Source organism: Plasmodium inui, assembly GCF_000524495.1.
Source record: "Plasmodium inui San Antonio 1 unplaced genomic scaffold supercont1.17, whole genome shotgun sequence".
Classification (NCBI taxonomy): domain Eukaryota; phylum Apicomplexa; class Aconoidasida; order Haemosporida; family Plasmodiidae; genus Plasmodium; species Plasmodium inui.
The window spans coordinates 69,455-81,072 of record NW_008481851.1 but is presented as its reverse complement, the minus strand read 5'-3'; the positions used below and the strand labels follow the sequence as shown (position 1 = coordinate 81,072).

At 39.8% G+C, this 11,618-nt stretch overlaps 1 protein-coding gene across 1 annotated transcript; it reads right to left on the bottom strand.

Annotated features, from left to right (window-relative positions):
- Nucleotides 1–1,832: 1,832 nt before the first annotated feature.
- On the bottom strand, nucleotides 1,833–11,024 carry C922_03744 (hypothetical protein; the record flags this gene model as incomplete). The annotated part of the gene is made up of 5 exons (XM_008819333.1): nucleotides 1,833–7,563; nucleotides 7,804–9,539; nucleotides 9,728–10,197; nucleotides 10,565–10,753; nucleotides 10,916–11,024. The coding sequence occupies 5 exons, from the start codon at nucleotides 11,022–11,024 to the stop codon at nucleotides 1,833–1,835; spliced, it is 8,235 nt and encodes a 2,744-aa protein (XP_008817555.1).
- Between the last annotated feature and the right edge of the window lie 594 nt (nucleotides 11,025–11,618).

The following is an 11,618-nucleotide window of genomic DNA, read 5'->3' as shown; positions in this document are numbered from 1 at the left end:
TACCGAACAAATAATATTTTCGTAGGTCCGTGGGTGCTTCTTCTCTCCCATGTGCGTACGCACGCGTTCACGGGAAGGGCCAAAGTGTCTCTTTTTTTATTCTGACGCAGCCGTAAGTGGGCAAAACTAAGCATATCTTTTGCTGCGTATCATTTCGTACCCAGTTTGTGGTACCAGTTTGTCGTACCAGTTTATGCGCTTTTACTTTTTCCCCCACTCGCTTGAGTAGCGTTAAGGCAGAGTCCCCCCCTAACCATGCGTAAAGGCTCGGTGGACCTTTTCAACTGCGCTGCTTAAGCTTTTTTTTAACAGACCCATTCAAATAACAAGCGTATATAATTTTTCACAATTGTAGATTCGTTTTTTAAGTTTTATGTTGGCCTATTTTACTGGGCGACGCCATCGCTAGGGTAAAATGTGTCGGAACGTTCCCTCAGTGTTAGAAGGAAAAATGAAGATTTGCCTCGTACGGAAAGAGAAAGTATATTCAAATGAAAGCGAAAAAATTGCAGTTTCGACAATATTTAAACCAACATAGATCCAGCTAAACGAAAATAAGTGCTGCTACTCTCTATATAAATGAACAATCCTCCCCACTCTTTTCTTTTTCTTTTTTTTTTTCTCCCCCTTTGGCAAATGTACCAGTTTAACCTGTCGCAACAGAACCGCTGTGGAGCGTAAGGCGGAAAAAACGTGTACATGTATGTTCACCCTGCTGGGACATTTCCGCAAAAATGTGTTTTTCTCTCTACCTAATTTTGGAATCCCCCCTTGAAAATATATTCGTGGGGTTACGTGTTTTTTTCCACCCCCGGCAACTACCCACTCATACAGAAGGGGTAATGTCAAGTGTTCCCCTCTGTGGCCCTGCCACATTGCGTACACAGGAATGCAGTTCCTTTTATTATTACAAATTTATAGTGGTTAAAAAATAAACACATTTAGAGAGATCCGGCTTCTGTTCGTCCTTACCATCCCCGTTCGGCACAATTAGCAATATGTCCTATCCTCTTAAGGCGCTTCATCCTACACAAGGTTTGCATTTTCTCCGTGGTGAAGAAGAACGTCTGATGCGTTGAAAAGGAGGCATATGATGACTGTGACTTACCGCAAAAGTCTCCCACAAACGGAACCACTTAAGAAGATCTCCTGCGTACTACTTTATCATTATCCGCACGATGTGGCAGTAAAGCGCCATGTTGCATCCCTCATTTGACTTATTCGCCCACGTAGAATTCATTTGTTTTATCGTGTGATTCGCTCAGAGTGACTCCGTATAGTGTATTAACAAAATATATCCACACGTGAAGGTTCAAAGGGGTCATTGTTAGCATTCTCATGTCACGAGTTCTTTCCGTTCAAACGGATAAAGTGAGCACCCGTGTTGCCACGCTCCAAAGGGAAAAAAATAAATACTTTCTTTATATTCAAAAAAGCAGTGCTAACCGAACGCCCCATCCTAGCTGAGTGCTATCCAAAGGGCCCGACCGGTTGTGCTTTAAACGTTCTGGCCAAAACGGAACAAAAGGAAAAAATACAAAAATGAAATAAGAAATAAAATAAAAAACAAAAGAAAACAAACAAAGAAGGATACATAAATACAAACAAACAAACATACAAACATGAAAAACGGAGCGGAAAAGAAATCAGTCAAAATGGGGCAACAAAACAACGGAATATCACACTGGGAATTAAATGTACAAAAAAAAAAAATGGAGAACCAAACTGCTTCTCCAGAGCCAAAAAACGCTCCTCTCATTTAGGAGGCATTTGTCGCAGTTTTTTGCCACAACCCCCTTCCAGCGCGCACTAGCTTTTTCATGCCAATCTGTTCAGTTCTTGTTCAGCGCGAAGAGGAAGTAGGACGGAACGTACAAAAGGGTATGTTCCTTTTTGCGGCATTTGGACCTCTTGCTCCCCAAACGAAAACCTTTCTCACATATGTTATAAATGTTAAAAACGTCCAGATAATTCATGTTTGTGTAATGCATCTTCGTGTCAGTCATGTGAATGTACACGTTGTTCTGGACGAGCTGAGAAATGCCTTCTATTTTAAAATTGTTTTTTTGCAACTTCTTCAAAATTTTTATTTGAAAGTTGGAAATTTTTTTATAAAATTGTTTTTTCAATTTTTCGTACTCCCGTTCGTCAAAGGAGTCACTATGGCTGAAAAAGTTGGGCATGTTTGCCATGCCGTCGCTGGGGTGATCCGTCTGCCCGTTGGTTTGCTCCCCGTTCGCTTTCGCATGATTGTTCGTTCGCAATGGATTGTTCTCTTCGCGGACCAAAGGAATGCCCCCGCCATGATCGTCACATCGTGTGTCGCACTTCGTATCACCCGTCTGGTGGCCTTCAACGTCCCTCCATGTGGCAGCACAGCCATTCTGGGGGTGGCCACGATCATCCAATGTACAGTACGGAAAAACGAGGCTATACACATGAGCGTCATCCTCTCGCATTTTGGTAGTCGACGCTTCTCTGTACAGATAAGACGAATTGCTATTCACTTTGTTGGTATCAAAATAGCGCGACATTATTTCTCTATTTAAATTTCCATTACGTAGTACAATTTCGCTCTTCAGAGGGTTTGAAAAACTGTCCGGTGTTGAAAAATCATCTTCATATAGTACACTTTGCACGTAAAAATGTTCACACAGTTGGGCATCATCTCTTTTCTTTTCCTTCAAACTCTGTAAGTAACATTCCTTCTGATAGTAGCTTAAAAAAGTAAGCAGATTTTGGCTCGAGAAAATATTTACAAATGAGTACTTACGCAAAAACGCCTGATGGACATTAAAATATTTCATATAAATATAGTAATTATTATAGTACCTTATTATTAAATTAAAAAGTTGGTGAAAAAAATACACTTTGAAGGGGTGTCTTCTACTTAGGGTGAATACAGAAAAGGAGCCCTTCCTCTCTGCAATTTTAAAGACAATTTTTCTTTTAAGAGCATAGATTGGAAGATAATAAAAAATATACTTTTTAATGTTACTCAGGAATCTCTTTTTATAATATTCGGAGTGTATAATAGTTGGTCTATATCCCTTGGTCAAATATAGCACACTTTTGCTGAAATTTTCCACCGATTTGTCCCACGTGTATGGTCTTAAATAATCAATAATTTTAAAAATTATTACAAAATTTGCCACGTCTATGTGTATAAGAAGGGAGTAATCCATGATATCCTGCCCTGATAGGAAGTCAGTATCTTCTCTTAATGAATCCATGAGATCTTTGTAATCACAGTACTCCAAATTTATCACCTTCCATTTGATGAAGTCTTTAAAATTGTCATCAAATAGGACAGTATAATTTTTCAAGCAATTGTAATTCTCTATTGCGAAGTTGTTATATTTTTCCATCGAATTTAGGCTCTCCATGTTTTTACTATCTGACACTTCTTTGTCTAAGAAGCTGTAAGTTCCTTCCCGTGAGGGGGTACTACCTTGGGGGGCGCATACAACTTCTCCCCTTAATTTGTGCTTGCTCAAATTAGCTCTATTCAAAATGCAGTTCTTTTTTCTGGCCAAAAAATGCAGTGACGCCTTCGTGCTGCAGAAATATTTGGTTCGGATCCTTTTGGTGCCTTTCCCCCTACGTCTATTTTTCCTCTTCCGTAGCTTCGTCATTTTGCTATTCAAAGATAGGAACATCCTGGTATGATGTACGATGTCATTTGTGAAGATGCGCCAATTCTTGTGATCACGTGTTTTCTCCACACGGATTTGTGAGGAATTTTTATTCAATCTACTCTTCATATGGAGTTTCCTACCCCGTTCAACCAGACGTTGCCGCAACAATCCACATAGCATTTTTTGCCTAACTTTTGTAGACACCTTCCTCACCCTTTCTTCGTTATTTTGGCTGCTTAATCCGTTCGGCGTTCTACGTTTCTTATTCCCTGCTCCCTCTTTGCCGCCCCGGGTTATGAGATTGTGCATTCTTTCCCCTTCTGCGTTGGGTACAGAAACTTCCATACCATTTTGAAGACCTTCCATTTCGTCTGCACCATCCTGTTTGGAATTGTTTTCTCCTTTTCGCGCCCCCTTCGATGTGTGGGCCTTTTCCGCGGAGAGGAAGTCCAAGTACCTCGTTTTGTTATAAAACGTATTCGTCCGTTTGTTCGTTCGCCCATTTTCCAGTTTAATCATCCGGCCGTTTGTCCTCTCCACCCCCCTCGAGGGAGACACCGCTGCGCCCTTAAAGTTAATCTTCTTTTCCCTGCGAATGTATCTGGTAAAATGGCCCAGATTTTCCGATATTCCGGAGGAATTATCGTCTAGCATGTCTCTTTCCTCCGTCGTTTTGAAGGAGTTGTACGAGAACGCATCATCTCGTTCGAAAAAGGAGGAGCTCTTCTTATTCTGCTTCATCAGTTTTTGTAAATTTTTTTTTTTCCTTGCCCCTTTAATATCAAAAATTAAAATTTTCGAGTTCCTATTTTCGATTTTTACATTCTCCAAAATGATATACGCTTTAACAGTTTTTCTGCTCCTCTTTTTAATTTCTATTTGGTACAGTCCGAACATGAAGCATAAGAGCGATTTTTTTCCTTGAAAAAATATGTCCGAAAAATGTTGAAAAAATTCTTTATATCTCGTAATGAAAGATTTAAATTCATATTTATTTATCTCTTTGATGATGTACTTATCGTCGTACGTTTTTACGAAATGTCTTTTTTTATGATCAAAGTTGATGCAGTTACTCTTTATGAGTGATCTTAAAAATGTTGTTTCTCTTTTGCACAGAAATTTCCTCAAGTAATAAAATTGTAGCGGGAAATATATGTACACGGAAATGTTTTCATTTATCGGAATAACAACAACTTCATCATTTTTGCAATTCAAAAATTGGTTTATCATGCCATTTGTTAGATTCCGGTTCGCCATCCTTCTTATGTTTTTCTTTAAATATTTTTTTATCTCCTCATGCTGTGTAACGGCTGAATGTTTTCCCCTTTGCGATTTTTTCTTTCCACAAAACGGTCTCTTCTGTATGACCCTTTCTTTGCTCCCATTTGGTTTGAACTCCTTCCGCACCAGAGCTATTTCATTCTTCGCTTCGTCAATTTGTTCTTCCAGCGTGTGTTGTTTCTTGTCCGCCCGGAGCGCTTCCCTCTCCTTGTCGTAAATTTCGGCCAATTTCAACTTGTACTCATCCGATATGAGCGCGTGGAAGATAGAGTTCGACGTGTCACTCGGATTTAACAAAAAGACCGCACTTGTTTTCTGTTCCTTTTCTGTACCCCCCGTTTTCTTTCCGCTGCTTTTATCACTCCTTACGGAGTGCACTATTTTCGATATGTGCAAATAGAATAGCTTCTTGTTCGAATGTTCGTATTCTTCCTTGTTCATGTCATCCAAATATTCTCTCTTCCTATAATTCTCGATGTTATAAATATAGTAGGACTCAAGGGTGTATAATTTTTGTACGTCATATTCCCGCACGAAGTAGAAGTAGTTGCTTAGCTCCGACTTGTCTTCATTCCGATTTTGTGGATTTTCCAAATTGGACGCTTCGCCCTTCTTTCTTCTTTTCCTGTTGTTCATGTCGTTTAGCAGGGCATACTTCTTTTTGGATCTCCTCCACCTTCTCATGAGCTGCACTCTACCCAGTCCGCGTTGGGGACTCCGCTTGGCACTACGATAGGTTGTGGGTGGCGAAGACATGGGCTTCATCGAGCAAGTTTGTTCGCTGTTTTCCGCGTCTAGCTTCGTATCCTCTATTGTCTCCTTAGGACTCTTCTTCACTTGTCGCCGCACACGCACACCACCCCAGGCGCCTCGTGCAACGTAACTCAAATACTGCAGCTTCCTATTATTGGCCAACTTCGTCATCCTTTCGATATCGCCTTCTATTCTTAAGTTAATTTTTTCTAATCTCCTAATGTACAAGGAGAAAAACATTTCAATGCCCAGCGAGAACTCCTTCTCCATCAGATGCACAATGGCGTAGGTGTAAAAACGCCTGAACACTCTAGTTAGCTCTTCTTTCTTTTGGTCCATTTTGTTTTTAAACTTTCTAAATATCAGGAACTGTTTTATTAAATCTTCCTTTATTCTGTTGATATCTTTTAAGATATACGCGTGGTTTTTGCTAGTCTGTTTCGAATCGCAGTTAACGATCCTGTTTGCATCCCTCGAGTGTACTTCTTTCCTGTTGAGCGTTTCGTCCTTCTTCGTCATGTATGTGACATCCCCTTTTGGATCAGGCGATGAATGCATGGTGTGTGCAAGACCATCTGCGCCGCCTTCTTGTGTACTCTCCATATCACCCCCGCACATCAGCTGGGTCATCACACTATTGAAGAGGTCGTATTTTTGCTTGATAAGCACTTCGTTATCTCCATCGCGGTTGGAGCTTGGTTCCTCAATTTTGTGCTCATCTAATGGCTCACCCTGCCGCTTTTCTGACTTTTCCCCCCATTGCACCCCCCCCTGCTCGTCCTCCCTCCTGCTTTCCATCTCCCCCTTTATAATCAAAAAATTGTCCTCTATGAAGTATTCCGTGTTATTCACGCAGTACACAATTTCGTTCACCTTAATAAGCATATTTTTAGTGATCAGACCGATGAGAAAATTCACAGCGATGTAAAAGTTAAAGAAAATCCTCTTAATTATGAATAGGACATTGAAAAATCCTAGCGCGCAAAAGTTGGCAATTTTTATGTGCTTACATTTTTTACACCTATTTGTAAAGTAGAGGGGAGAAGCGGGGTTTTTAAACTTCTCCTTCTTCTTCTTCTTCTTTGAGCACGGCTTCCCATAAAGGTGCCTATTTTTAGATCTATAGTACTGAATTGCGCAGTTGTAGATTAAATACTTTAGTGAGCAGTACATGGGAAGCATCGAGCTCGTAAAAAAGGGAAAATTTTCAATGACATTGTAGAGGTTAAAACTTGTGTACACTTGACGTTTTGTCTTTTTTTTTCCTGTTTCAAATCTACATTTATTCTTTCTCGCTACGCATTTGCAGGGGTAGTAATAAAAGACGCTACTGCGAATGACGTTTTTCATGTTCTTCTTGATGTATCTTTTGACTCTCCGTTCTGTGTTGGAGATTCCCTCACAGTTGTTGTGCCCTCTCCCGTGTGAACAGCAGCCTGGACTTCTACCTTCGCTGCTTCTACTTGGCGAATGCACACCTTTTCCAGCCTTTATCGCAGCCCTTTTGCTAGCCCTTTCGCCATCCTTTTCCTCTCCCGTTCTGTGCATCTTGATACTTTTGTAAATATCGTTATCATGCAGGAGGAAATAAACTTTCAAATCTTTGTAACTCAACTCATAGGTGTTGTTTTTCCCATTGTGGTTGCATTGAACGTTCACGTAACTGTCCGAGTGTACAATGCTTAGAAGAAATTCGCTCAGGGAAAAGTTCGTTTTGAGTACTCTCTCCTGGAGCATGTCACACTTGTTGCAGATGATGTTCATGCTTACTTCGTCCTCTTCTCGATCGCTGCTTTCTTTTTTAAATAGGATCAGGACTCTCTTCAGGAATATTTGGATGCATATTTGGTGGTGGCCGAGTTGCTTCCCGCACGCGTCGAAGGGGCAATTCCTGCGAGTGGGCGTGAGACATGAATACGTGTTGCACATGTGTTGAACACGTGTATGCGTGTGCGTGTTGGGTGGTAAAGATACCCCATGGTGTGCATTTCGAAGAGGGCCCCGGACTCAGCATCTCCTTTGTCTCTCTCGCTGACACACTCTCTATGACTCTATATATATATTTATCCATCTTTCTATGTATTTCTAGTTATCTCTCCCTCTCTATCCTTCCTTCTCCATGGGCACTTACAAAGTGTAGGCCAGATCGTGGATGACGCAAACGAACTGCCGCAGCGACACGTCGCATATATACTTGTGGTTAAAGAAAAAGTTGTAGAAGAGCTTCTTCACGCTGTGGTTCTGGCTGTCAAAGAGGTACATGTTCACACAATTATACAAATTATTAATGAACATATAATTGGGGCAGATAAAATAAGTTATCATTTCTATATTTTTAGCTGCTTCCAAGTGGTAGCAATAGAAAAGGATATTCTGGGCAATAACCTCCTCGGCCTTTTCATTCACCTTTCTCTCCATCACAATTTCGTCGTTAAAAAATACAGGATGAGGCAATAAATTTGAGTCGTTCAAAAAATTTTCCTCATTTGGGATTAAATTCTTCCAATTGCAGTACAAATAGGAGCTGTTAATAATTTTTAAATAATAATACATATAGTTATAATTGATCTCCCAGTTCTTCATAAAATTGTTAAAAAAAAAATAGTTCACTACGTCTATTATTTTGTTTTTTCCAGCGTTCAAGAAGCAATGTTCAAAATTGTTGCATATTTGGTCCTTAATAATTTTATTTGTCTTTATCAACATGTGCAAAATTTTCATCCGTTCTCTCGTCAGTGGGTTATTAACATTTACTAAGTGGAACAAATTCGACATGAAATTTATTGGCGTCTTTTTTATCTTTCTCTTTGTATCATTGTAGAAAAAAAAAATGGAAGAGGATAGGATGGACTGACTCAGCTTCTTGTAAAAATTGTCGCAAATCGCATTTGTGTGTATACTTCCAGCTGGCACGCTCTGCAGCATTCTTCCCATGTAGTTATTCAAATACAGTTGTTTATATACGTGGAAAGTCAAGAACAGACAGAACTTTAGCAACTTTTTAACCTTCTTAATTATAATTACATTTTTTATATGATCGATTAGTGCCTTTTTCTTGTTTCCACGACTTTCCGTCTCCACTAGACCTATTTTTTTTTCTTTATGTTGGAAAAAATAATCAACTATATAATCATCACTCTTGTTTTTGTAATACACTTGGAGGAAATTCTCCAGTATATTTTGTTTCTTCGTTTCTTTGTTAAGCAGCGTGTAGAAGAGGTCTTCTCCGCGAGATTTTATTCTGTTCTTCGGTGCGGATCTCTCAGTTGGATTGTCCAAGTTGGAAAAGGTGACTCCAATAACTGTGAATTTGCTATTTGCGGGCGTATATCCCACCTGCGGTTCATTCCCATCCCGGATTTCCTTCCTCCCAAATATGCAGATGGTCAAAAAATTGCCGCTACAACAGAGAAAAATATTCTTCACGTTTTTTCTATACCTCTCAATTTTGAAATAATTTGCCTTGACTACATAACTGTTATTGTCAAAGTTTACAAAGTCGTCATAACTTAAAACCTTCGTGCGCAGCATGTTGGATAGGCGGCATAAATTTTTCTTCTTAATGCTGGTAAAAAAATATATCTTCTTACTCATTAGCAACTTCTTCGTGTAGACGTCTATTTCCCCGTGAATTAAAATAATGTTCAAATTCCGATTGCTCAATTTTTTCAAAATGAAATATGTGTAATTGTACTTGTTATTATAACATTGTTCCAGTACTTCATAGTTGTTTCTCTTTTCCGCGTCCAGGAGTAATATTTTCGGGTTCTTTATCTCCACATCGTCGAAGTATATAGAACAATTGCTGAACACCAGCCCGTTGATGTAGAAACTGTTTGAGGGGCTGTTATAGGGGAAGTACTTTACCTGCACGGTGGGAGGGGGACAAAAGGGATGTGCAGGGGTGTAAGTGCATTCGGGAAACTCTCCATAGACGCAGACACTTAAGCAGGCATAGCCATGGGGTTGAGAATGGTGGTGCATTCTAACTCTACAGAGATACTCAATCTAAGGGAGGAGAACTTTTTAAACGAGGTTGCCCCAACACACCTTACCTTCACGTTTGTCAAAATGTCGTATCCATAACTGTGGTAATACTTGGAAATCTCATTCAATATGTTGCGGACATGAACGTGTAAGTCTTTCTTAATCCGGTAGTAGCGCAGTTGATTGGTTATTACTTTGTAAAAGTACCGATTAAGGTGGATGTTCGTCTTTAGGGAAAAATTGATACTGTCGTGGTACACATTTTTGTTAATATCCCTTTCGAAAAAGGTAAAAAAAGGATTAAATTCTTCGTCCAAAATTTTTTTTTTTTTTTTCCTTGCAGAATAATTCACACGAATAACAGGTGGGATATACATTCTGCTGTTTTCTATTTTTTTAAAATATTTTTCCTTAACTTTTTCAAATATATATTTTTTCCTTCTTTCATCCTTAATATCATCGTTGTATGTTTTGTAAATCTTTTCGCTCCTTTTAATTATCTTCGAGTAAAACTTGTTGTTCACTATGAGGCTGTAATCTGAAAGGACAAAGGAAGGGGGGGATAAAAAAAAGGAAGTTACAAACTGTGGCCAAGTTGAGCAGCTTTTCAATGTGTATATTGTGTAATATGCCACTTCTGAGAAAAATAAAAATGGAGGTGGAATTCGCCAAGTGGGGGGGGCTCGAGAAGACTGGCATTACTACTAAGCTGTGTTAAATGCGAGTATTAAATGGTGCACGGGGGGAGGCCTCCACTTCGCGCCATTCTCGCCATTCGAGCCATTCACGCCAACTTTGCAAGAACAGTTACAGTATAACGTACGAACTGGTTCACTTTTTCAAAGTGTGCATTTTTATTAACTGCGTGTGTGCTCATTCGCTAAATTATTTCCCCAATTCATTACCTTCTTGCCTTATTCCATTTTTAATCAAATTCGTGGTCAGTTCGTTGGGTTCGCTGATGGGCACGCTTGAGTCCTTCTTCTTCGACCTTCTCCTTTTAACTTCTACCTGCGTCTGTTTCGGGTAAAATTGTTCCCCATCGTTTACGCAGAGGCTGCTGAAGCGATTAGACAGGTTTCTATTTCGGATTTCTTGGGGTGCAGTGGGGGAGTGGAAAAAAAGGAGAAGGCAAAGCAGTGAGCACGGTCGTACCGTTGTGCAGATGCACTAGTGCACAGGGGCACTACTGCACAACGCGTCGCACCCTTTTTGGCGCTCCACTTTCACCTCATCTCCTGTGGCAGTAGACTCACCGTTGAACAGGGGGTAGTTCAGGATCAACTCGAAAAACCTCTGCGACGTATTTCGCTGCTTTGAGCTGCTCCGAAAACTGAAGTACCTATCCGATAAGCTTTCTTCCATTCTGATTATTCCTCTTTGAAAATATTCATCAGAGGGCTCAGTGGGGATCTACCTATGTCCCATTCTGTGCATTTCCTTAGCAGCTTGGGTCCTACCTCTTACCCTTTTTTCGCAGCAGGGTAGTTTTGTATTTTTTATTTCTTTACTTTTTTACTTTTTTATTTTTTTACTTTTTTACTTTCTTAATTTCTTACTTTTTTACCTTATCACTTTATTATTATATTATTTTCTTCTTCGTATCGCCGCAGTTGCGCCCCTTTGTAATTTTGCCATCTTCCCTTTTCACCAGTTCATTGGCAAAAAAACGGAATGGCAACACACAACTCGGCTGCTTAACGATCTGTGAGAGTATCATTGGGGCCTATACTGGGGATTAAAAAAAAAAAAAAAAAATCTCGCTATCTTTTTTTTTTTCTTTTTTTTACTTTCCCTTGGCACTTTATTAGAAATCTCAAACCCATTACCATAAAATAATATGCTGTGCATTACGTGCTAGGCAAAACCGAAGCGCAGTTCTGCTTATGTACCTTTGTGCACTTGAGGAAAATGGAATTGCCTGAATTATTTTACTGGCGAGAGTTGTTACACCTCACT